Source organism: Centroberyx affinis, unplaced genomic scaffold (genome assembly GCF_046629955.1).
Source record: "Centroberyx affinis isolate AG114_WGS23_722 - 3 ecotype Tasmania unplaced genomic scaffold, CSIRO-AGI_Caff_v1 ptg001606l_1, whole genome shotgun sequence".
In the NCBI taxonomy this organism is placed as follows: domain Eukaryota; kingdom Metazoa; phylum Chordata; class Actinopteri; order Beryciformes; family Berycidae; genus Centroberyx; species Centroberyx affinis.
In genome coordinates, this window is record NW_027280050.1 from 1 (window position 1) to 27,304 (window position 27,304).

The window sequence follows — 27,304 nt, forward strand, 5'->3', positions numbered from 1 at the left end:
GAACTACTTCTTCTTATACAGGCAACTTTTATCCTGGAGACAGCTATTCCTGTGCTGTAAAAGGACATCAGGCTTCCCGCTCTCCTTCAGTGTGTGAGTTTACTCCACAGTGTATCACTAACATAACGCCATCTGGTGGAAACCTTTCACCTAATGTACTGTACCATGACTGCATGTATTTAATATGGGGGTGACCCCAGTGGGACTCCCCTCCTCCCTCCCCTCAGTTTGTCTGTCTGAATATTTGCATAATCATAACTATCAGCTTCATTCACAAGCCTGCTTCTCTAACCTTTAGGATCCTGCCATCCCACAGCTATTTACTATTAAGAATTTAAATAAGTTCCATGATGAAACACATCCTCATCTTAAAGTTAGTATATGTCAATATCATTTCTTCCAGATGCTCCGAAGCTTCCCTCAGTGTTGGTGAGTCCCTCTGGTGAAATAGTGCAGGGCAGTTCAGTGACTCTGACCTGCAGGAGTGATGCCAACCCAGCAGCTACTTACACCTGGTACAAGGAGAATGGAAATCCAGAACATAAACCTTTCAGTACAGAACCACAGCTCCACTTTGTTTCCATCCAGTCCTCTGACTCTGGAGAGTATTACTGTGCAGCTGAGAATGAGTTGGGGGGAAACAGATCTGCCATCTCTATTAATGTGAAATGTGAGTGACAGCTCATTAATCATACAATGTAGAAGCTACCAGCAGCTATTTTAATTTTTATTTATCCTGTGAAAAGTTTTGCTGAAAAATGGCCCAGACCGTAACCCAGACTGGGTCACCACAACTGAGCCACAGACCCGCGATGCTCTTGTGACCCCTTCTTGTCACAAGCCTGCATCTCTGCACTTTAGGCTAACACCACCCCCACAACTACTTACTATTAACTATTTAAAAAGTATGTTCCATGATAAAAACACATCCTCATCTTAAAGACAATCCATGTTACTCCATGTCCTCCAGATGGTCCCAAGAACACTTCAGTGTTGGTGAGTCCCTCTGGTGAAATATTGGAGGGCAGCTCAGTGACTCTGACCTGCAGCAGTGATGCCAACCCAGCAGCTACTTACACCTGGTACAAGGAGAATGAAGCCTCACTAATAGCATCAGAACAGATCTTCACCATCACTGACCTCAGACCTGAACACAGTGGGAATTATTCCTGTGAAGCCCATAACAGCAGAGGACGTCATACCTCCACCTTACAGTTGACTGTTGTGGCAGGTAAGTAATGTGCTAGTTCACCTAAACTGCACATTGCTAAAACTGTTACACACAAACGAGTCTTTCCATGTCTGGCGCCATCATCAGGTATACTGGAGGAGTGGCTGTGTGCAAATAATGTTATTATTAAAACTAGGCAAGAAAAAGATAGATAATTGAAAAAAAAGTGCTGTGGTGTGAGTGTAGTTCAATTCAGTAATAAACAAAAGAGTCACATCAGTTAACCTTTAACAACTGTGTTTTGGCTACTAGCCAGGAAGATAATTCCACAAAGCAACAGATGTTAATATTAATGTACAACTACTAGCCAGTAATTAGCTAGCTAACAAGCTGACTGTAATATATAGACAATATATAAAATGAAAACAAAGTGTACAGTGCATGCTAACGAAGCATAAATGGCCACGAGTTTTGGTTAAGGCTATATCATTTATTCTACCGGACGGTATGGTGGTCAAAAATAGCAACCCATGACATAAAATATAAATGGCAACAAAAAACACATTCATACCTTGTTCACTCTCCAACTGAGGTGCTAAATCAGTACAGGTAGAACCTCCTTGGTTCCAACCTGAAGAACATTTTTAATCACGCCTGTCAAGGCCAATGAGACCAGGGAGGTCCCGCCCCCTCCTCTGGGGTAGAGTTACCCCTGCACGGTCTCATCTCCTCAATCTATTTACACTTCACCTCGCTTAATCTGAATTTTAAGCAGAACACTTCGCTAGCGACTCAACCGTCCGACTAGAGGTGAGCCACTCTTTATGTGCCTCTATGCACTCTATGCATTGCCTCGTAGCACCTATATCCTGTTGGACCAGAACTTAGCTTTATGGCACTTACTCTCGTTGTTCTCTCTCGACTAGATCCTTGCTTGTGTTGTATTAAAATCTCATGTACATCACTTTGGATAAAAGCGTCTGCCAAATGGGAAATTGTAAATTGTAATTGTAGCGAGCTTCCTTCCTAGGGCTTCGTTTTCTGAGCTGTTTCTGCATTTGCGCTTGTTTAGCCTCGCTAACTAGCTGCATTTTTGTTTTCTTCTACCGTTTAGCTCTGCTAATGTGTGGTTTTTTGTTTAGCTTTGCTAACAAACTCCGCCATTTCCGTACTTGTTTAGCTCGGCTAACCTGCAGTAGGATGACTACTTAGAGGAAGAAGAAAACCGGTGGGTCTAGCAAAGCTAGCAAAGCCAAATCTCGCCCGTGCCCCAGTGCATGTAGATTTTTCCTTTCCGAGACAGACACTCACCAGGCCTGCCCAGTGTGTCTTGGCATGTTGCACGCCAAAGCGGCACTTGCTGACCCGGAGTTGTTGTCTGACGATGGGATGTCTCTTGCTGCGTCAGTCGGTTTTTCTGAAGATGTAGGCGATGTCGGGGGTGACGATGAGGAGGGGGAAGAGACACCTCAAGTCCTTGGTACCCTGGATGTCCCTATGGAGCCTGACGGTACCACCCTGGCACCATTCGACCTGTGCAGCCGTGGGGCCAACTGTTTGGAGGTGCCGTGGCCCGCTCCACCTCCGTGCCAACAGCAGACAGGGACGCTGGAAGTCAGTCAGAGTTGGGGGTGCTGAGAGAAAGTCTATATAATGACGTCATATTAAATGCTGCGCAACATTCATGATTTTTGTATTAATTTGAATGGCCAACATTTTACACCAGTTTTAGAACATTTTACACTACAACAGACAGCAAACTTTAACACCAAAGCAGCATAGTACAATATTCAGCTATGGACAGCTCACACACAGAATGCAGGTTTATTCCTAATCAGAAGACAGTAGTTAGGTAGTGATACCTAACCCACCATTACCGGTTACCACTAATATCCGTGATCCTTCGAGCCTAGCTACTTATGTGTGCATCAGATACACATAAAATATCATAAAAAAATAACAAAGGGTGGATTTCAACCATTTAACGAACAACCATGTTTTATAGACTGCTTACGCTAAAATGCTTTTTTATTGATTTGTTTTAGCCTTGCAGTTACAGCCCGCCACCAGTAGTGGGTGCTGCAGCCCCCTCAGCACCCACTACTTCCAGCCTCCCTGACAGCAGATCAGGCTGGCGGGGCATTACTTCCTCCTGCAGCAACGTGCCACGGTGAGAAACAGACTACTGGTGTTTTCCGACTTTGTGATGGAGCTTACGCGCACTTGGACATCCCCCAAGACTTCGCTTTACCTTCCACAGCTTCCCCTGTTTTGACGGCCTCTGGACCCACAGGGTTAAATCGAGAGACCTCTCTGTTATCGTTTGCACCGATGTCAAAGAGACCTCGGTTAAGCAGAGAGTTAGACCAAAGCACAACACAACAAACCCTCACACACGTTCCCACATTGTCCCAAGTTGTTCCATATTCACTGGGTCAGGAAATGGTTGCGTCTCCCTCTTTTTTTGTCGGATTATCAGTCAGTAATGGACCTAAACATCCTGTAATCCCCTAATTAATTGTCAGTGTTTTCATCTGATCTCCATTTCCCGGCCCAATGGAGATCAACAGCCCTTGCAGTAACTTCTACTCTTCTCCTGGTTATCATACTCCTCATATTTGTCTTGGTATGGATTAGGTGAGCAATTCTGTTTCACTGTGGTTATGTTCACTTAGGCATTTAAAATTCAACCATTTGTTCAGTAATTCAATTGTTCAACCAGAAGGAAGAGGGCCTCCAAACAACCATCTGAACCTGGAGAAAGACCAGACAACAGACTGCAGGTGAGGAAGAGGAATTAAACAATTCCAGTGCAAAAGAAAACCACTTTCCTCACGCAGTCTGGCTCCCCAGTTCAGACTCCTGAGTCACTCCCTGTCTTCCAGTGCAACTTGAAACTCATCTGACTGAGTATCACTTCATGTCTCTCTTTCCTCTACCTTCATCACCCAAATAAATCATATCCTCCTCTCTCTATCACCCTCTCTTCTATCTTCCTCCTCTTGCACTCGATCAACTTCCTCTCTTGTTTATTAAAAACATTTCTACCTTTTCTCCTTACCTTGTGTTTCTTTACCTAGCTCTTCTCTGTCTGACAGGAATATTTGTGTCATCATCACTGTGGGTGTTGTGGCTTTGACTTTTTTTGACTATTTTGTAGTTGGTATCATGTTGGTTTTCTACTGTTACATTCATTGTTATTTGGTCTGAATAAGAGAGTCAGCTAAACATCTAAAGTTTAATATGAATGTCTGCAATGGGGGGGGGGAGGGTGAGATTCACCAATCAAACTGAAGAACACAGACAGTTCAATCCACAAAAATGTTACTATATTGAACAGAAAGGCCTTAAAAGGGCCTTAAGTAATCTAAGAACTTTATCGACCTCTATCGGCATAGGAACCACTAGGAATTGCAACAACATCAAGAGAACTGATTTCTTCCCCGCCCCTCCCATCCCCTTGTATTTTATTTCTCCTAAATGACTTCAAATTTCTTGGCTAGAAATTTGATCTTTCAAGCAAAAACAATGGCCATTTGGTGTAATTTGCTAATTCCTGCCATTTCCAGGAAAATGGTCTGATTGTGGAAAAGAGAACCCACTTGAAATAAAAATAAAAAAATGTCACTACAACTATGATTATTTTTGTTTTTTACTATCTTACCTCTAGTAGATTATACATTTATAAGTGAAAAAATTTGCAAAATTGCGCGATATTCACAAAATATAGCGATAATTGATATTATCGAATATTGGCCCAAGCCTACTCGTTCGTAGCACCATCCGTCATTGTTGAGCAGTTGAAAATATAAGAGTAAGGGCCAGAAAGTGAGTTTTCTAAAATGTAATGTAACCTTGTCTGTATGATGTCTACCCACCAGCTAAACCCGGGTCATGTGTGTGACACGTCAGCTGCAGCACAGACACGACCGACAGAGCAGCAGGACGACCTCGACTACGCCACCGTCCACTTCTCTAAGATAAGGCCAGATCCTCTCTACTCCAACTTCAAGCTTCAGAGAAGAGAGGAGGAGGAGACTGTCCAGTATGCTGCTGTCAAGTTCAGAAGACCCCAAACTGCTCCTGGGTGAGCAGGCCTTCACATTACAGCTGAGCAAAGCACCACAGGCACATTGTCCTTGCTATGACATTAAGCATGCATGAGTTTTAAACAATGTGCAAGATTTTTATAGATTAGAACCATTTTATTACCGTTGTATTTACATGTTCTATTTGTTTGAACCTGTTCTTAATTAATTCATGTTTCTTCTTATTTTCAGAATGCACTAATTTATCTTTTCCCCCTCAAAACCAGAAGCCAGGAAGCTGACGAGGATCCATCTGAGCTGTACAGCACAGTCCAGAAACCCCACACAAACCCCAGATTCTGAACACTCTCTGTTATTAAGACATGGTGTTATTTAATCTTTATTTAAGCAGGTACATACAACAATGTACATATGTAAAGCTCTTGTGTAAAACCAATTAGCTTCATGTTTATTTGTTCATGCTTAATCAAAAGCTACAGGTCAGCTCTAAAGAATATTTCTCTTCCAAAACTTTACTTCACTTGAAGCAAATGAATAAATTGCCATACATTAGACACAGGTTAAACCCTGACACCCAACCACTCAGATCATATTTCCTTCCTCAATGCTCCACTAGGAAGCAAAGAACAATCATCAATGACAGTGAACATATGAACTGAATCATTATTCACTGTCCACTTCACTGTCAGAAGGAAATATCACAACTCATCATGGTGGTTAGTGAGACCAAACACTTTAGAAACACATTTCTCCAGTCAGAAACTATAGAAATGATCCCTGAAAGTAAAGTCTTAACTGAACAGTGGATGAAACCTGGAAGTCATTCATGGGAAAGTCCTTCTCACTCTGGGTTTCTGCTCTTCATGGGTTTGAGTGGCCCTTCACCCTGAAAGCTGGCCTTAGCGTCTGGCAGGGCCAGCAGGGCCTCAGGTAGCGCCTTGCTCCTGGGCCCAGGGCCACATGGTGCAGCGTCTGGCGGCCTGTCAGCCCAGGGGTGTGTCAGTGGAGATTTGTAAATAGTTTGTTTGGTGTGCCATAGTTGACGGGTTAAACATAATGCAACAATAATAATAATCATAAAAAAATATATATAAAAAAATAAAAAATACAAATAATAACAATAAGTAAAACATAAACAATCAGTGTAATATCAGTATAAAAAAATAATATGTGTTTGTGTTTTTTTTTAATTTGTTAGTTGAAATATTCTTTCATAAATAAAGCCCTCTTATGCAAATTGTTTGTGTGTGTGTTTTTTCATTTATTTGATGAAACTGTGTGGGATGCTCTGACATGACCTGTGTGAAAAATGATTAAGGCAACACTTTATTTGGATAGTGTGATGTTACTCAACTGACTATCAGGTGACACAAAGCAGATGTTCAACAGTGTGTCACTGTCTCTATGTAACCCTGACCTGAGCCTGAGCCTAACACAACCCAGCCTGACCCTGTTTCTAACATTAACCCTAAGATGAAGCCTTGCCCAGCAACACCACAAACATTGACAAACAACTCTACTGCATTTCTACATGTTTTTATTACCTTTCCAGGTAGCAGCACTTTTCCCTCACAATACAAGGCATGGCAAAGCAGACTTAACAAGATGTACAATTGAGAATAAAGCCCTTTTTCCACATTCAGTATATACAGACAGGCTAATTACAATGTTTTAAATAAATGAAAATAACTCAAAATAAAGTAAAGACAATTACAAGTGCATAGTAAAAGATCCATTTAGAGAGGTCAGGTGATGTAATATGACACAGGAGAGTGCAGCTGTCTGGTATATTACAGTATCTACAGTATGAGGTTTTGTGTGTGACAGTAAAAAGAGTTGAACCTCCTTCCTGGCTCGGCAGCGCCTCCCTCTGGTCAGCTTGCTGTGGCTCCTCCAGTAGCTGTGGTCCAGCAGGTGTCTGGGCACAACATGGAGCAATTTGAAAACAAACAGCCGATATCAATTTGAACGTAAACATTTTTTTAACCCCCCCCCCCGAAAATTGACCTAAAAATGTGTCTCTGCCTCACCTGCTCCATGAGAAAAGGTCGAGAAGAGCAACTGATAGAGTAAAGTTGAGGAAAATGTCGAGAAACGTCGAAATAAAATCGTCGAAAAAGTCGTGGAAGAGCCGTGAATTTGCACGTCGGTTTCCTTCTGTGTCTCAGAGCAGAATGACTGATGTCTGGACGGTTGCCAGGGTTTCCAGAACTTTGATGATGTTCCACACTTACTTCTAAACATGTAATAGGAAGTAGGTAATGGCGGATCAACTTCAAATAAATGGATAGAAAAAGAAGCTTATTTATTGCCAAATATTAATGTAGCCTACTTGTCATTCCCACCTGGACTTATTACCAGATATTAATGGAATCGGCTACTTCTTAGCAAAGTGGAGGAATGGTTACTAAGCTTTGTGAATATGATCTGTAGACTCATAATAAATTGTATCTTTTATAAGAAATACAACTCCTCGATTCATTGCACGTGAGGCTGCGTCTTCCCTCATAGTTTAATGAGCCGACTGGCGATTAAAGAAAGGAAAACAATTCAGTGCTGGTTCTGCTTGTTCTAGGACTGCTGGACAGATTGTCATCAGGTCGTAGGAAATGTGTTACTGGGCACTCAGAAGAAACGTTATTTTGAATTGTGAGTCAAATAAACCAAGTCACAAAATGACAACAGTCTCAAAGTGTCTTTGCATTAGTGTGTGTTGGGCAGAATGGCTCGCGGCACATGGTGAGGCTACAGGGCATCCAGCTGTTTTCCTATATTTCACCTATATTTTAAGGGGATGATATGCTAATATTTGATTTCTCTTTTAAGTTGAAACTCTCAGAGGAAGAGCCGCTAACAGACGTTGCATTTGTGGCAATGTGTGTGTGTGTGTGTGTGTGTGTGTGCGCGCGCGCGCGCGCGACCGACTGATTACGGCCAATAAGAACTTTTTAAGCAACTGTCTATTTACACTATTCAATCATAATAAATAGGATTTTAGAGCCTCTCTTACCTCTACTGACATGTCGTCACATTTTCTTCTGCCCTCTGGTTGTTCTCCCTCTCAGACTTGATGCGCACGCAGCCCGCCTGCTTCTCCCACGCAGACTGTGAAACTGTTATCTTGCTCCAAGTCCAAGCTATGGCCAGCAGGGGCTTTAATCAACAATTATTCAAGCAACAGTAAATCTCTAGAACTTTAAGCCTCCACCTTAATTTGATCTCCTCTGACTGTAGTTCTTTTTGACAGTCAGATCTCTGTCTGCTCAGCAGTGAACAGGCTGCAAGACCGACTGTCCTTTAGGAGGACAGATTAGGCTTTTTTGTAAAAAACAAAAAATGTTTTTTTTCAAAATCATAAAAAAAATGACCGAATCAATCAGTCAATCATTCTTACCATAATATTATAAAACCGGTGTGAGCCTAATAATTGCCTTTAGGGTCCATTTCATTTATTTTGGTAAACAGAAATTCAATATGATAATAAACGAGGGGCGTCCACGATGTATGCAGCTAAATCTTACTGTTATAAATTCTAATTTTCAGTCTGGTAAGAATCTCATTTGATCAAAACCCGTCCAACTGACTGAACGCTATTATGACAGTCCCTAGTGCACTCTAGTTAAGCACATACACACACACACACACACACACACACACACACACACACACACACACCATTAGGTGCATATATATTTTACCAACAATGTGTTGGATTTTACAGTCGAATGAGTTACTAGTAGAGAGGTCAAAGAGAAAGCTATCAGAGCCTTGGATAGCGCTGTGACACGCGGTGACGTAAACAGACGGTCAAAGAGCTGAAACGTGAAAACAAGCATCAGCGCCTGAGAGCAGAGGAGCTGTCTATTTCACTGTGGTGCTGAAATGACCGCTGACTTTAACGAAAGGCATTTTTTGGTGCAATTACCTCACGAGTGCACCTTGGCAAGAGATGATAGTAAAATGAAGCCTGTAGCACACGACGAGACAGAAGAGAGCGGCAATATTTAACAAAAAACACCATGTCCACACAGTCTGCATAAACCATCAAATGATGATTTCACTGCACAACAAACAGCCTTATTTCTGCCATATATCCTACATATACAATCACCTTAATATCCTCTTATTATTCATAACGAGACTAACAATGTATCACCCATATTCACATACACACATACATACATACATACATACATACATACATACATACATATCATTCTGGGATGGGGAGTGCTTGACTGGGGCTAGATGAGGGAGGGAGTGTTACCAGTAATCTTTTCTTGAAGAAAACAATCTGTTGTTGTGATCTTGGTCTCTTTCTTGCTCTATTTCTCCACATCAACTAAATCTCTCTTAATGTCACTGAAAATGTCTCTGTCTCTTCTCTCCTACATGAAAACCCACAACATGTGGCCGTTTTTATTTGGTTTTGTAAATATTAGTGGGAAAGCACATCAGGAGATCTATGGGAAAGCTGGAATCACTGACTGCAGATCAGCCCAAACTCATTTGACTCAGTTAGTATGAGCCTAAACTATGGCATCTTAGTCAAGATCAGTAGTTGCCATACATTAGACACAGGTTAAGTGTGGGGTTCACTCTCTAGCATCCAACCACTCAGATCATATTTCCTTCCTCAATGCTCCATTAGGAAGTAAAGAACAGTCATCAATGACAGTGAACATATGAACTGAATCATTATTCACTGTCCACTCACTAACCACCATGATGAGTCATGATATTTCTATCATGACTCATCATGGTGGTTAGTGAGACCAAACACTTTAGAAACACATTTCTCCAGTCAGAAACTATAGAAATGATCCCTGAAAGTAAAGTCTTAACTGAACAGTGGATGAAACCTGGAAGTCATTCATGGGAAAGTCCTTCTCACTCGGGGTTTCTGCTCTTCATTAAACACCAGAAATCTGAGGGATTTGACACAAATATCATCTGAACATCAGAAGTGAGTTGAGTGAGAAATGTTTAAAGATCTAATTGCATACGGCATGCATTGAAAAATGATTTGGTATCATAGGCAGAGTAAATGGACTATAACTCTAGATGGTGCTCCTATTCTCCTTTAATTTGTTGTTCTGATCATTTGATCACTGATAAATGAAGTTGAGATTCATTTTGTGTTTAGACAATGACAACTTGTTGGTCAGGTAACCATCACTGTCTTTTTGTTAATACATCGATTTGCGCCCTAGCTAGAATCTAGTAGAAGCTAGTGTTAGCAGGCCTACAGGGTAGTAGTTGCATGTTTACATTAGCATGTTGCTTTGCTAAATTAGCCTGTTCACTAGCTAACCGGGCTAACACCAAAAAAACAACTGTTTATTCAGATTAAGTTTTGTGTCACTAACAAATTTGGAAGAAAATCTACCAGACTATTCATTTTTACTTATTACTGAATTGGCCTACACCCAGACCATAACATTTAGGTATATTTCTCTTTTTCTAGCATGGTTGTTATATATTTATTCTCCGGTGGACCTCCATGAAGGTGCCAGCTGTGGCTGATAGTGTGATAGTGTGGTTGATTTCTCTCTCTTTTCTATATGAATCAGTTCCTCAGTTTGCAAAACAGCAAAACTAGTCATTTCTACTATTAAACCTGATGATTTACCTGCATGTGACTTTCATGCATGTTAATGATGTGAAGAGGAAGTAACCCTGCTCTTTTTTAACAGCTGGTTTCTCTCCTGTCTCCAAACTGAACCATCCACAGACGACCACATCCTTCTCCACTGCAAGTTCTGTCAGAGAAATGTTGTTTTAATGTTTAGTTTTACGGCCATATGGCCATTTGAAATGTTATCATACTATTCTTTTGGAGAACCAAACATTGCGTTAATTCTTGATGCGACCGATATATTCCTCATACATACTGCTGATGTGTTTTAACGTCTCTGAAGCCACGACAGAGAGGAGAAGACCAGCTATGAGTTTTACAGCAGCAGCAAGTGGATTTCTTGTCTTCCTTCTGTCTGTGCCAGGTCTTGTATATTTACATTTACTTTTTACTTTTTAGCCCTCAGTTTAAGTGTTCACACAAGTGATGCCTCTCTTTATCCCTTTACCTAAAGACTGTAAATTGTAAAGTGTTGTGCACGTTAAAGGCAGTGCTATCTCAAATGACGGTGCAGCTGGAATTTTGAACCGTTTTCCGGTTCAATAAAAATTAAAAATGGACAAAATCTTAAGTTAATTTCCAAAAGGCTATGTCCATGTTGAGGGAAAACGTTCATCATTCAACAACTCTAAAATATAGAGAATCCAGCCAGCAGCCAGTGTAATCTGACATTTACAAGTAGCCTACTGCTTTCTTTTAAAAAGAACCACAATTTATGTTTCGTCATTTAGTGAGAATATGTGTGACTATTCATGGCAGATATCTCCTCATTTCTCATGGCAGATTTCTCATTTGCCAACTTTAACTCTACTATGTCAACATTATTATTTTGTCATCATACATCTGTGCCAAACTCATAGTCACATAGTGGCTTTGAATACTTTCCCACAACTCAGTGATAAGCATTCATCACCAGTTTCCTGTCACACTCCACTCAGCAGCAACATGACCACGGTGTGAACAGACAGGGAACAGAGAGGCAGCAAACCAAGCAAAGTAGAGACTATTTTATTTCCTGCATCTCGCCCTTCTCATTATTTATGTTCTACCTTTTATCCTGTTCCAATGCATTCCTGTTCCTTCTCTACACCTCCATACTGGACAACACCCTGCCTGTGTACATCTTCCATTGTCCTTGGCCCTGTAAATTCATATGTATCACTGAACATACACTTTGTCTGTAGACTGTCTACGTGTCTGTGTTTGCCCTGACATTATATATAAATATATATATATATATAGCCATTTTCAAAATAAAGTGCCAGAGAGACAAAGAAGAAGTGAAAAGGAACAATAAAAAAAAGAAAAAAAAGTCCCAGTGCTGCTTTACTTGTCCACCCCTCAGAAAAATATTTTTTCAGAATTTTCTTTCCCTTTTATGATCTGGCAATACAGACAAACCAATAATCCCTTAAAATAACCTTACATTTTCATTAATTTACATTAATTCACCCCTTAATTCATGCAAAATCCCCTCAAAATTCATTAAGGGAGTTTAAACACCCCCTTAATCTTGACTCTTTGCTTTGTAATTTAATGAAAAATTCAGGGAGACAGGAACTTTCCTATTAATTTCCACTTAATAAACGTGTAAACCTGTACAAAAGGCATGAAAAATCCCTTAATTACTAGAGTCTCTGTGAACCAACCCATGAATAAATTCCTTATAAACCCATGATACTAACCTTACTTTTTTAAAGCTATGTTATTTTTAATGGATAATTAATGTTTATGCAATGGAGAACTTAGGGACATTTCAGGTAGGGATGGGCATTTCAATTTACAGGGAACTATTCGACCATTCTTCAAAGATCCCCCCCCCCCCCCCCCCGCATGGACGGTGAGAACTAGGCTAGCCATATTGACGTTAGCTAGCCAGGCTAACTAGCAAGCTAGGCGGACGTTAGCATAGAGCTAGCTAGCTAAGCCAGCTACCTAGTCCGGCTAAATAGCTATGGCTTGATAGAAGAGAGACGAGAGAAGGACCGGTTCGGGGCTAATCAAGCCATAGCTATTTACTACTAGCAAGCTATGAAAATATACTTTTTAAGACAAGACGATAGTCGCATAAACTATTCGATTTTTTTTTATAATTTAATGACTATTCGAAAATTCGAAAATCATGACCCATGCCTAATTTCAGAGAAAAAATGAAGGGGTTTGGTTTCATAGTGCCCAGCGACTTCCAATGAGTGCAACAGCAGAAAGCACTTAAAGGAATAAAACAAATTTTAATTATCTACTCACCCTCATGCCAGTTAAAACACAGGTGGTTTGAGGGTTTGTGTTTTCAGAAAGTTAAAACACAAACCCTCATGCCAGTTAAAACACAGGTGAAGTTGGTCCATATAACACACAGAGAGGTCGCCAGCACAGCTCCATGTCAGCCTTCTCCAAAACAACTGAAGTGAAAGGGGACCGGTTCTTTAGAGTTCCAAAAAGAGCAAAAAACGACCATAAAATTATTCCATAATCCAAGTCTTCTGAAGCCAAACAATTGCAAGTTGCGAGTGGAAAAAAATCTATATTTACACCATAATTTCACTATTCAGTTCTATGTAGATAGATGCATGATGGGGAACTTCTATGACAGCTGCTGCACTAGATCAGCACTTGTTATTCTGAGGAGTTTGAAGTTTGCCCACTTCCCTTTTCCCAAAAGCATCTAGGTACCTAGATCCTCTTTGTCTCATTGACTTACAATGGAGCTGAGATGATGTGAATGCCAAAGTGGTTTTAAGAAATGTAGTCCAGATTCACATACTGTCGAGTGTTAATATTATTTAGTGTATTGTTGATATACACTGACTGTGTATCGTGTAATACTGTATATTTTGTTTGATACTGTGAGAGGAAGTGTGTAAGATTTACAGTGTACTGTTGCAAATGGCAATAAAGAATCCTGAATGCTCCTGAATAATGAAGCAGCTCCACTACAGATGAAAGTCTGTCCTCTAATGTTTTTATGAATCTGATTCTGGTTTCTGATGTGCTCTGTGTTACAGTGGTACAGGGTCAGGATGACTGGGGAGTGACTTGCACTTCTACTGAGATCTGTGCCTTAAAAGGATCAACAGTGGACATACTCTGCACCTACAGACACCCAGCCTCCATAGATGACCTACCTATCACAGTTGTAAAAACATTATGGTTTACTAAAGAGGACGGTGACGGACCTGTGGATCTGAGAACAGACTCAGAGTATGAAGGCCGTGTGGAGTATCATGGTGATCAGAAGAAGTGCAGCCTGAGAATCACAGACCTGAGAGAGACTGACTCAGCTGTGTACAAGTTCAGGTTCATAACAAACCATCCAAACAGGAAATTTACTAGTCCATCTGGAGTCACTTTGACTGTCACAGGTAACATTTTGATCGGATGATTTGCTAATTCAGTTCCAAATACAGCTCCACATCTTTGAAATGGTATTGTGATTGTGTGTGTGTGTGTGTGTGTGTGTGTGTGTGTGTGTGTGTGTGTGTGTGATTCTAGTCTCCAGTGACATTTCTGTTCCATGTTCACATATCCAGCTCTCCAGGTGATGAGATACTGGACTTCTTCCCAGCCACAGCTGGATTGTGAAAGCAGTTGCCGTCCAGCTGGTCATCCTTCCTACATCTGGTCCAAGAATGGACAGAATATTAAGGACAAAACTTCTTCTCCTTACACAGGATACATTGATTCTACATGCAGCTATTCCTGTGCTGTAAAAGGACAAGAGGCTTCCCGCTCTCCTTCAGTGTGTGAGTTTACTCCACAGTGTATCACTAACATAACGCCATCTGGTGGAAACCTTTCACCCAATGTGCTGCACCATGACTGCATGTTACAGTCTGTCTGTGTTAGTGCCATGCTCTATCCATTGAGCTCTACAGGAACACTACTGCTGTCAGTATCCAAACAGGAATGCAACCTGCTCTGTGTTACTGTTTTAAAAGATGAAATTCTAACGCTGCTGTTTAAAAACACTTCCATCTTTCAGGTGTCTACGGTAAAACCTGCAGCAAAGTGACTTACACCAACAGAACCATCTGTGCCTTGAAGGGCTCATCAGTGCACATTTCTTGCACATACAATATTTATAAATATGATGTTATATCAAAATTCTGGTTCAGTCCACAATATAGTTATCGATGGAAGGATTCCTCACAACCTGAGGACCTTAGAGGGAACTCAGAGTATGCAGGTCGTGCTCAGCAGTTTGAAGAAAAGAAAGGACGCTCTACTCTGAAAATCACTGACCTGAGAGAGAGCGATTCAGCCGAGTATCGCTTCAAATTCAAAACACAGAATTATGAATGGGGGAGTGATTTTCCTGGTACAACTCTGACTGTCACAGGTACTGTTGAACACAAACTTATATATACAACAGCATGGTACATTTAAACTAACGGATGACAACTGAATATGGACAATACTGTGGAATATTCTGACTTTAATGTAAAATTGAAAGTCATTATATGATCATAATGAATTTGTGTACTCCTCCATTCAGACTTTGATTTGATTATCCATCAGGTTAGTTAGTATTACTCCACAATGTTTCACTTCTAGGAATAGTCACTGCTATTTTGACTGTGTGTGTGTGTGTGTGTGGGAGAGAGAGAGAGAGAGAGAGAGTAATCTCCATTGACATTTCTGTTCCATGTTCATATATCCAGCTCTCCAGGTGCATGTGACCAGATCATCAGTCGACCAGTTTTCTACCTGGGCAGAGCTGAAGTGTCACAGCAGTTGCCGTCTAGCTGGTCGTCCTTCCTACGTCTGGTACAAGAATGGACAGAATATTAAGGAAGGAACTACTTCTTCTTATACAGGCAACTTTTATCCTGGAGACAGCTATTCCTGTGCTGTAAAAGGACAAGAGGCTTCCCGCTCTCCTTCAGTGTGTGAGTTTACTCCACAGTGTATCACTAACATAACGCCATCTGGTGGAAACCTTTCACCTAATGTACTGTACCATGACTGCATGTATTTAATATGGGGGTGACCCCAGTGGGACTCCCCTCCTCCCTCCCCTCAGTTTGTCTGTCTGAATATTTGCATAATCATAAGTATCAGCTTCATTCACAAGCCTGCTTCTCTAACCTTTAGGATCCTGCCATCCCACAGCTATTTACTATTAAGAATTTACATAAGTTCCATGATAAAACACATCCTCATCTTAAAGTTACTATATGTCAATATAATTTCTTCCAGATGCTCCGAATCTTCCCTCAGTGTTGGTGAGTCCCTCTGGTGAAATAGTAGAGGGCAGTTCAGTGACTCTGACCTGCAGGAGTGATGCCAACCCAGCAGCTACTTACACCTGGTACAAGGAGAATGGAAATCCAGACCATAAACCTTTCAGTACAGAACCACAGTTTCACTTTGTTTCCATCCAGTCCTCTGTCTCTGGAGAGTATTACTGTGCAGCTGAGAATGAGTTGGGGGGAAACAGATCTGCCTCCATCTCTATTAATGTGAAATGTGAGTGAAATACAACTAGTGTAAAAGCAACAAACAGCTTAAATGTCAACTTTTATTAAGCAGGGAAAGGTTTTTCTGAGCATGTATGTTTTTTTCAGCTCTACCCTGCTTCACTTTCACACCTGGGAGCTGCCCAGTACAACACAGTGTGTGACTGTAGTTCACTGAGCAGCTCCACTGCAGCACTTGGAGATAAAGTGCCTTGCTTAAGGGCACAGTTACAGCAGATGTTGAGGGACAGTAGAGTGTTACTTAGTCACTGTTGCCACCAAGATTTTCCCAGCTGATCTGGGGATTCAAACCATCAGACTTCCAGTCACAAGCTCACATCCAAAGTTTCAGATGCTGCCACCAACATAACTGTTTACTAATTGTTTAAATACAGTATGTGGCATTGTTAAAACACATCCTCATTTTATAATTAATCCATGTTACTCCATGTCCTCCAGATGGTCCCAAGAACACTTCAGTGCTAGTGAGTCCCTCTGGTGAAATAGTGCAGGGCAGTTCAGTGACTCTGACCTGCAGCAGTGATGCCAACCCAGCAGCTACTTACACCTGGTACAAGGAGAACCGAACACTGCATGAAGGACCAGAGGAAGGTTACAATTTCACCTCCATCAGCTCTGAGGACAGCGGGACGTACCACTGTCAATCTGAGAATCAATACAGACAGTTAAACTCTTCCTCTCTATTCATAGATGTCCAGTGTAAGTAGAAAACATTAGCAAATGTCTCAGGCTGGCAATGGCTTTAAGTACATTTTAGTCATGACACTCTAGTCATGCAAACCCCCTGAGAATCTAACAAGCTCAAGCGCACTTGTTCATAAATAACAGACCTCAGCAGGCATTCATTGGCTAATCAGAATTGCGCTTTCTACAAAGCTGTGCGCATATATTGTATTACTCACAATACAAATTTATTTCCATATCTTATAGTAAATACTAATGAATTGTGTCTGTATACATTTTGTCCATCAGATGCTCTGAAGGTTCCTTCATTATAATTAATCCATGTTAATCCATGTCCTCCAGATGGTCCCAAGAACACTTCAGTGTTGGTGAGTCCCTCTGGTGAAATATTGGAGGGCAGCTCAGTGAATCTGACCTGCAGCAGTGATGCCAACCCAGCAGCTACTTACACCTGGTACAAGGAGAATGAAGCCTCACTAAAAGCATCAGAACAGATCCTTGCCATCACTGACCTCAGACCTGAACACAGTGGGAATTATTACTGTGAAGCCCATAACAAAAGAGGACGTCATACCTCCACCTTACAGTTGACTGTTGTGGCAGGTAAGTAATGTGCTAGTTCACCTACACACACACGTCTGTCCTGTAGCCTACCAGAGGTCATCCATGTCTTAATGTAACACACATCTTATGTAATGCAAAATGTATGCCTACGCAGTGCATACCATAATTCCCCTGCACATTGCTAAAACTGTTACACACGAACGAATGAATGAACGAACAAACAAATGAGTGAGTGCACACACAGAGCCTCCATCTTTTTTGTCGGATTATCAGTCAGTAATGGACCTAAACATCCTGTAATCCCCTAATTAATTGTCAGTGTTTTCATCTGATCTCCCTTTCCCAGGCCCATGGAAATCAACAGCCCCTGCAGTAACTTCTACTCTTCTCCTGGTTATCATACTTCTCATATTTGTCTTCCTATGGATTAGGTGAGCAATTGTGTTTCACTGTGGTTATGTTCACTTAGGCATTTAAAATTCAGCCATTTGTTCAGTAATTCAATTGTTCATTCATTCTCCTAACCAGAGGGAAGAGGGCCTCCAAACAACCATCTGAACCTGGAGAAAGACCAGACAACGGACTGCAGGTGAGGAAGAGGAATTAAACAATTCCAGTGCAAAAGAAAACCACTTTCCTCACGCAGTCTGGCTCCCCAGTTCAGACTCCTGAGTCACTCCCTGTCTTCCACTGCAACTTGAAACTCATCTGACAGAGTATCACTTCATGTCTCTTTTTCCTCTACCTTCTTCACCCAAATAAATCATATCTTCCTCTCTCTATCACCCTCTCTTCTATCTTCCTCCTCTTGCACTCGATCAACTTCCTCTCTTGTTTATTAAAAACATTTCTACCTTTTCTCCTTACCTTGTGTTTCTTTACCTAGCTCTTCTCTGTCTGACAGGAATATTTGTGTCATCATCACTGTGGTGCTGTGGCTTTGCCTTTTTTTGACTATTTTGTAGTTGGTATCATGTTGGTTTTCTACTGTTGCATTCATTGTTATTTGGTCTGAATAAGAGAGTCAGCTAAACATCTAAAATGTAATATGAATGTCTGCAATGGGGGGGTGAGGTTCACCAATCAAACTGAAGAACACAGACGGTTCAATCCACAAAAATGTTACTATATTGAACAGAAAGGCCTTAAAAGGGCCTTAAGTAATCTAAGAACTTTATCGACCTCTATCAGCGTAGGAACCACTAGGAATTTCAACAGCATCAAGAGAACTGATTTCTTCCCCGCCCCTCCCATCTCCTTGTATTTTATTTTTCCTAAATTACTTCAAATTTCTAGGCTAGAAATTTGATCTTTCAAGCAAAAACAATGGCCATTTGGTGTAATTTGCTAATTCCTGCCATTTCCAGGAAAACGGTCTGATTGTGGAAAAGAGAGCCCACTTGAAATAAAATTTAAAAAATGTCACTACAACTATGATCTTTTTTTTTTTACTGTCCTACCTCTAGTAGATTATACATTTATAAGTTTAAAAATGTGCACAATTGCGCGATATTCGCAAAATATTGCGATATTTGATATTATCAAATATTGGCCCAAGCCTACTCATTCGTAGCACCATCCGCCATTGTTGAGCAGTTGAAAATATAAGAGTAAGGGCCAGAAAGTTTTCTAAAATGTAATGTAACCTTGTCTGTATGATGTCTACCCACCAGCTAAACCCGGGTCATGTGTGTGACACGTCAGCTGCAGCACAGACACAACCGACAGAGCAGCAGGACGACCTCGACTACGCCACCATCCACTTCTCTAAGATAAGGCCAGATCCTCTCTACTCCAACTTCAAGCTTCAGAGAAGAGAGGAGGAGGAGGAGACTGTCCAGTATGCTGCTGTCAAGTTCAGAAGACCCCAAACTGCTCCTGGGTGAGCAGGCCTTCACATTACAGCTGAGCAAAGCACCACAGGCACATTGTCCTTGCTATGACATTAAGCATGCATGAGTTTTAAACAATGTGCAAGATTTTTATAGATTAGAACCATTTTATTACCGTTGTATTTACATGTTCTATTTGTTTGAACCTGTTTTGAATTAATTCATGTTTCTTCTTATCTTCAGAATGCACTAATTTATCTTTTCCCCCTCAAAACCAGAAGCCAGGAAGCTGACGAGGATCCATCTGAGCTGTACAGCACAGTCCAGAAACCCCACACAAACCCCAGGGGCCATATCCACAAAGCCTTCTAGTACTAAGAGTTTGTTCTAGTGGTGAAATTCTAAGAAAACTCTGAGAGTGATGACGTTTTTCTAAGACTAAATCCTAGTAAAGAAAGCTATTCACAAAGCATCTTAGCCCTTAAGAGAGCTCCTAAGGTGGAAAACTGTTAAGAGTAGAGAGGAGGACTTTTAGGAGCTGAGGAGTTTCTTAAGGAGAGGAGAAAATGGCTGAAAGACGCAGAAATTATGCATTAATGCTATTATTATTATTAAAGTTATCACAATGTTAAGATATTTAGCAACAGGCAAACAGTGCAGCAGTGGTAATGCGACCACATAGTAGAATAATCACACAAACAATCACAGCTCCTTCACAGACTCATATTGTGACGCAACCTATTTAATTCCTAAAACAGCAGCTATGGATATAGCGAGTTTTCTCTGTATTGTCTGGTCACTGATGGGACACATGTCAGCATCATCTGCAATATACTCTTGTTCAAAAATCCTATTCATATAGGCTTGCCAATATAGTCTATAAATTATACTAATACTACTGAGTCTTGAGCCATTTTCACCAAATCTTAACATCAAATTAGTAAAGTATAATAACATTACTGCTTTCGCCCAAATAAAGGCAGAATGCATCAACCTGTGAGGACCGTACAAGTATTAAAAAGTACTGTTCATATGGTTTTCAAAGATTTTGTCCAATGACCTCTGTTATTTTATTTTTGATAGTATAAGCAAACCACGCGTTAATATCGAGTAATTTGTGTTTTATCTTGTGTGATTCCTTGTGTTCAGTCTGGATGACAAAAAGAGGCGTGTTGATTTTTCTTGATCAACCAATGACAGCGTCCAAAGAGAGCATCACACCTAGCAACGGGGTCGACCACACCTCCTCACTAAGATAAAAGTTCTTGTCAATTCCTTGCTCAGAGTCGCTCTGAGAACTTTCCTAAATCACTCCTGAGCTAGGACTCCTTGCTAAGGGATTTTAGGCTAAGATAAGAGTCTCTGAGAGGACTCTCTGAATGTTTGTGGATACTGGCCCAGATTCTGAACACTCTCTATATTAAGACATGGTGTTATTTAATCTTTATTTAAGCAGGTATTGAGATTAAAAGCTGTATCTCAGGAGAGACCTGGCCAAGAAGGCAGCATCGTCACAACCATAAAACTTAAACATATAAACAACATACAACAATGTACATATGTAAAGCTCTTGTGTGAAACCACTTAGCTTCATGTTTTTTTGCTCATGCTTACTCAAAAGCTACAGGTCAGCTCTAAATAATATTTCTCTTCCCAAAACTTTACTTCACTTGATGCAAAGGAATAAGTTGCCATACATTAGACACAGGTTAAACCCTAACATCCAACCACTCAGATCATATTCCCTTCCTCAATGCTCCACTAGGAAGCGAAGAACAGTCATCAATGACAGTGAACATATGAACTGAATCATTATTCACTGTCCACTTCATTATCAGAAGGAAATATCACAACTCATCATGGTGGTTAGTGAGACCAAACACTTTAGAAACACATTTCTCCAGTCAGAAACTATAGAAATGATCCCTGAAAGTAAAGTCTTAACTGAACAGTGGATGAAACCTGGAAGTCATTCATGGGAAAGTCCTTCTCACTCGGGGTTTCTGCTCTTCATTAAACACCAGCAATCTGAGGGATTTGTCAGGAACTGAAGTGCGAGCAGAAATTCAGCAGCATTGAAGCACAACAAAGAACGTTCTTCCTAAAGAAATTCAACCTGCCACAGAAAGTAATGGTGCAGTTCTACACGACCATCATGGAGTCCATTCCCACATCCTCCATCACCGTCTGGTACACTGCTTCTACTATATGTATATAATGGTGTTGAATCTATTTAATTTATCGTTTTGTACATTTTTCTATTTTTCTATTTACATTCATATTTTCTACTGCTATTCTCCATTCTAACTGCTAATTGTCCTGCTTGAATATATGCTTATTGCCTATTGTCTATTGCTTGTGTGTAAATATTGTACTAGATGCCACTTTACTGATATTGTTTTGTTTTTGTCCATTTGCTATTTGCACCACACCAACCTGCAAAACTAAATTCCTTGTATGTTCATATGTACTTGGTGATAATAAATCTGAATCTGAACAAAAACCAAAAAAATCTGAATCGGGTGTTTCCATGCAGATCACATGTTGCATCAATTCCAGTCATAAATGTTCAGCTCTCTAAACAGTAGATTTCTACACTGATTAGTTTCCTCTCTGCTTCAACTTCTGCTCATCATTGAATCAGCTGCTGCAGTTTTTAGTTGGAATGAAAACCTGCAGACTCTCTGCCCTCCATGACACTTTGTTGACCATCACTGATTCACACAGTGGAGATTTGAATGGTGATTATTTTAAACTGCTGTATGTTACAATATAAGTTATGGATTTAAATTGTGCTTATCCAACACTTAAGAATGATGTCAGATTTAGTTATTACTCTCTATATATTTACATTTAGCACCATATGTTGTTTATGGTTGATATTTGTGTCAAATCCCTCAGATTGCTGGTGTTTAATGAAGAGCAGAAACCCCGAGTGAGAAGGACTTTCCCATGAATGACTTCCAGGTTTCATCCACTTTTCAGTTAAGACTTTACTTTCAGGGATCATTTCTATAGTTTCTGACTGGAGAAATGTGTTTCTAAAGTGTTTGGTCTCACTAACCACCATGATGAGTCGTGATATTTTCTTCTGACAGTGAAGTGGACAGTGAATAATGATTCAGTTCATATGTTCACTGTCATTGATGACTGTTCTCTGCTTCCTAGTGGAGCATTGAGGAAGGGAATATGATCTGAGTGGTTGGGTGTCAGGGTTTAACCTGTGTCTAATGTATGACAATTTATTCCTTTGCTTCAAGTGAACTAAAGTTTTGGGAAGAGATATATTCTGTAGAGCCGACCTGCAGCTTTTGATTAAGCATGAGCAAACAAACATTGTGGTTTCACTCCAAGTGGTTTCACACAAGAGCTTTACATATGTACATTGTTGTATGTTGTTTATAGGTGGGTGGTGCTTTCAGTTAATCACAGTAATGTAGTGTTTATTGTTTTGGAATGGAAAATACTATGTAATTGTTACCAAAAAAAGACATGATCAAGCTTTACAAAATATTAGTTTGACTTTTTTTCACCTTGTGCGAGGGAATGCTGCCCCTTCCCTCAAAAAGTATCATTGGATTTACCTTCAATTCTTCAGCTCAGTACATCTGTCGCACCTGCTGTGAACAGATGTGTCATAGTAAACAGGTTTGTCTCCATCCATACACTTGTAGTGGATGCACCTTCATCATCATCATCATCATCATCATCACACATCTGGAAGGGCCTCGCATCCTGTGTGAATCTCTTCCCTGATAACAGATCAGGAAAGTGGTTGGATCGTAAAGGAGGTCACCGACCTCTTGGTAAATCACTCCATTTTCACTCTTCATGGATGGTACCAAGAAAAAGACTCGGTAAACGACCATAAAACACCAACACACAGCCTGTCTCTGATAAGCCCCTAGGCTCCAGAGAGTCTGAAATGACACCCATTGGAATGTTGCCAAAATGAGAAGAAATCCGTGATACAGACTCATGAAAATTTAGATATCACATTGTGATGGACTTTAATGTATGTCTGTAATTTTGGGTGTGACTGTGATGTTTTATATGATAGTTATTCATAGTGTTCGTGTTTTGCATCTTTACATGGGACTTAGATGGCCATGTTTGATATTATACAACAGGTAGTTCCGACCAAGCAATCTGATTGGTCAACTAGACATTTAGAACGTGCTCAAATCAGCATGACAGCACACCTAGCCGTGCTCATCACTAAATATTACTCCGCCATATATTATCATATAATATATTTAAATATAACGCTACGTTAACTCTGTTCAGCCTTGATATTACCAGACGCTCTGCATCCTCCATCAGCTGTGCCGGTGAGTCGGTGACACGGCGCTACTAGCTTAAAAATACATGTGAAGTTCGCGGACATAGTAGCTAAATCTGTCCATGGAAAAATTATTTTTTTCAGCAGATATCTTAGTTACAACAAGATTGAGCTAGCAAGGCAGTTTTGTGTTTATATGTGTGGTATTTATTCAGTTTGGGAAATCCCGCGTTCTCTAGAAAGCATTAGCTCAAGTTGGCTGACTGACTCAACAGGGACTAGAAAATCGTCTCTGTTGCTAGGTCGTTACTAAGGCTCCGCCTACTTGCTGGAGTAGTAAACTAGGTTCCATTACATAGGAGTCTACTGACGTGACTGATTGTTTTCCAGTTATTAGTCAGACCCCACTTCAGTGATGCTTACGGACCTCGGCGCAAGCGCCTCGGTCCTGACCGCATCACTGTCGTGCCAATAATGACGGTAACGCACACCCTCTCGTGTAATATTGCTTAATTAAAATACTCAGTAATGTGCGCTGAATGCAATCAGGTTAATGTTATGACGGTAAAGTATATTGCATAGAACTGGGAGACAAAACTTAAGTTTTGTGCATATGAAATGAGATATTTCCCGCTGTAACACTACACACACTGACCCACACACACGCCCCCTCACACATCACAACAAAAACCACATGCACACAAGCCCAACGCGGATTTCACGCCTACGTGGTCATGAACACGTTACAGTGAATCTACACAACTTTGCCTTTAAACTTTGTCTCCGAGATTCGATTCAACATCAGCTCCACGAGCCAAGAAGAAGGATCCGCTTCACCCTCCAACTGGTGAAGTGAGTCTGCCGCATCTGCCTGACAAACACACACACAAACGTCTATTCAGCGTGTGTGTCCTGCGTCTGCTGAGACATCGCTATTCAGCTAAACCGCAAATCTGACAATCATCGGATCCGCTGGTCGGCGAGAGCCTTGAGAGACCGGCACGTCAGTCATCCAGAACTTGGAGTGGGTCAGCCTTGAGAGACCCACACACCACCAACTCGCCGAGTGTGCAGCCTGCTCCGCCCCGCTGTGACCCTGCCGAGTTCAACTCAGAATCGTCGTTGGATCTTCATCACCTACCAGGCCCGTTGAGCTGAGACTCTTCCTCCCAGACTCTGCGTGCCTCCTCCTCCTCCAGTCCCCGTCTGTGGCGTATGTATGGTCATTGTCCGCTGGGCATCACTCATGCACTACACATAGTTATTCCATTACATGACACTCCATATCATTCACTTAGTGTCTCCCTATGATTAGCAACTCAGCGCTCTGCAAGTCTGTGCGTAGTCTGTTATAACTCCGTTATTGATTATTCAGCTTGTTCAGTGTTCAGATGTTATTTCCTTAGTCCCACTTTTTAGCTGGGTCGTATCCTCCAGCGTTCAATTTATACCATTGTGTGTTGATTATCTCATTACTATTATACACGCATTTATTCATGTTACTCATTCACCATATTTCAATCGTATCTACCTCATATGCCTTTATTGATTTCACTGATTATTGAGTGTGCTTTAGTAGAAATAAATATATTCTTTCACATAAAGTCCTCTCTTGTGTTTATTGTCTGGGTTTAAATTCAAGCAAGCTCGGAATTCATTCCTTCAGATGAGACCAATTGATTCGTCTGTTATCTGGTGCCCCATTCTTTAAATTCTATTGAAACTAATTCTAAATTGTTTGATATCAGACACCATCAATACGTAACACCCACTACACACTAAGTGCTAAATACCCTGAAAAGCATCTGTAGTCATATAACACGGAGCAAACAACGGTGTGGTCTAGTGAATGAAAACAGAAACAGATATTTGTCTTTTATTCTTTTCTCTTGAACATCTGAAGATGAAGTACATCTTCACGTCAGTTCCTGTAAGTAGAGAGAAAACTTATTATTGATTAAATATTTCACATTCAGCAAATGTTATTCATACTGGTTATTTGCTATTGTTTGCTATAACACTGTAAGGTAGGCTACAGGAAATGTGAGATGAGTGCGTGCGTGAAAGCGCATTCCAAGAATTCCATGCAGTAATGTAAATGACCTTTAGTATGGCACAGCATACTTAAAGAATTTATTGGTGTTTTTTTTTGTTTATTCCTCTTATAAGCATTTTCTTAAGGTTATGTTATTATTCGGGCCGGTATTTTAGATATTAAGGTTGGGGCTTTTATTTTGAAGGAGTCTTTCCGGAAAGCGAAAAATCTGTATACAACAGTACCTTGATCGTCCAGTGTGTGCGCATGGCATAAGTGTGTCTGCCTAACGCCAAAAAATGCTGGCTATTTGTTTGTTTAGCACCTGGCTGATAAGGGCACAAGGTTTGTCATCATTTCGTTTCATGTGGTGTTTAATGTTTAGTCATGTTGTGGTGCTTTTTTTGTAGTTTTGCTGAGTTTTATGCTAGTGTGTTAGGCTAGTAAGGCTGATATATTAGCTCAATTCAAGGCAATGCTGTCGGTCCTAAAGGGTATTTATCCCGGTAAAGTTTGTTTGCTAGTATAAAGAAATGCAGCATTTGTGTGTTTTGCAGTATCTGCAGTATATAAGGTTAAATCTGCGTATGTGACATAAAAATGACAGTTTACACATTTCATTTTAAGTTAAATATGCTTACATATAGCACTCAGTCAGAGGTTAATAACACATGATTTTAGTTTTGTTGAATATTGTAAGGCAATAAGCCTATAAACAGAATGTAAAAGGATGGTAATATCTTTTATCTCCTTTCGTAGCTCTTACGGTGTGTTCAAGGTGTTGAAGGTTTTATGGAGCTACAGTGTTGTCTGTTTGCTAAAAAGTAAACACTTTGTGAACCATCAGTCGAAGAGTGAGACCATCATTCAGCTGGGGATGCTACAGTAAGAGCTTTACCTCATCAGTCCCACCAGGCTCCTGTCCAAGGATGACTGCAGAGGGACTTGATGTGATGGTCTAAGGTTGTGGCCCCCACTCACAAAATGGAAGCATCAGAAAACTTACCTCTAGACAGTAGAGACTCAGACCAGAAAATGGATGCCTGTAAGGACAGCGAAGAGGAGGAACTTCGCCGCTCTGGTCGCTTACGGAATCCCACGGGTAAGATGCTTGCATTTCAGAGAGAGGAGGCTCACAAAAAGGAGAAAAGGCTCAATCACCTTTATGAACAATGGAAGACCCAGGCACGTAAGGCTAGAGAGCAGCTAAAGTTGGACATTCCTGAGAGCCAGATTGCAGCTCTTGTAGACACACTAGAGAAAGGAAGGGACGATGTTACTAACATCTATGTGGAAATTAGAGATCACTTGACTCCATCCAGTGAGACAAGACGTCGCATTGATGCCTGTGAGGCAGTGACAAAGGACATTGTTAAGATTGCTTATGAAAGGATAGCAGGCGTTGATGGAGATTTTGATAGTGGCGCAGTAAAGCAACGTCTTCGTGAGCTGCTTAACAGAGATTATGCTCGCTCCATCTACGGATCCACAGTCGCACCTTCAAGTCGACACTCCAGTAACCATTCCAGCCAACACTCTGTGAGCTCCATTGTAGCAGCTAAAAGGGCA

The 27,304-nt window shown here is 40.8% G+C and overlaps 2 protein-coding genes, 1 long non-coding RNA gene, 3 other non-coding genes and 1 pseudogene across 6 annotated transcripts; 4 read left to right on the plus strand and 3 right to left on the minus strand.

Moving 5' to 3' along the window:
• Positions 1-451: 451 nt before the first annotated feature.
• LOC139651203 (B-cell receptor CD22-like) lies at positions 452-2,809 on the plus strand (the record flags this gene model as incomplete). Its single annotated transcript, XM_071528066.1, has 3 exons — positions 452-670; positions 971-1,231; positions 2,475-2,809. Coding segments are annotated over 3 exons (815 nt in total), but the record flags the coding sequence as incomplete, so codon positions are not given.
• A 768-nt stretch (positions 2,810-3,577) lies between these two features.
• On the plus strand, positions 3,578-6,343 carry LOC139651207 (uncharacterized). Its single transcript, XR_011695696.1, has 4 exons — positions 3,578-3,808; positions 3,894-3,954; positions 5,053-5,258; positions 5,487-6,343. It is a non-coding gene; the product is annotated as an uncharacterized lncRNA (long non-coding RNA).
• LOC139651208 (small nucleolar RNA U3) lies at positions 5,798-6,013 on the minus strand. Its single transcript, XR_011695697.1, has one exon. It is a non-coding gene; the product is annotated as a small nucleolar RNA U3 (small nucleolar RNA).
• Positions 6,344-9,832: 3,489 nt separating the features above from the next.
• LOC139651223 (small nucleolar RNA U3) lies at positions 9,833-10,062 on the minus strand (annotated as a pseudogene).
• Positions 10,063-11,129: 1,067 nt separating this feature from the next.
• On the plus strand, positions 11,130-19,790 carry LOC139651204 (sialoadhesin-like). Its single transcript, XM_071528068.1, has 12 exons — positions 11,130-11,222; positions 13,864-14,220; positions 14,389-14,601; positions 14,841-15,197; positions 15,520-15,675; positions 16,079-16,327; positions 16,777-17,037; positions 17,365-17,625; positions 17,933-18,017; positions 18,115-18,175; positions 19,260-19,468; positions 19,697-19,790. The coding sequence occupies exons 1-12, from the start codon at positions 11,168-11,170 to the stop codon at positions 19,788-19,790; spliced, it is 2,358 nt and encodes a 785-aa protein (XP_071384169.1). The 5' UTR covers positions 11,130-11,167.
• A 1,354-nt stretch (positions 19,791-21,144) lies between these two features.
• On the minus strand, positions 21,145-21,360 carry LOC139651228 (small nucleolar RNA U3). The gene has a single exon (XR_011695712.1). It is a non-coding gene; the product is annotated as a small nucleolar RNA U3 (small nucleolar RNA).
• A 1,045-nt stretch (positions 21,361-22,405) lies between these two features.
• LOC139651211 (small nucleolar RNA U3) lies at positions 22,406-22,621 on the plus strand. Its single transcript, XR_011695700.1, has one exon. It is a non-coding gene; the product is annotated as a small nucleolar RNA U3 (small nucleolar RNA).
• Positions 22,622-27,304: the final 4,683 nt, after the last annotated feature.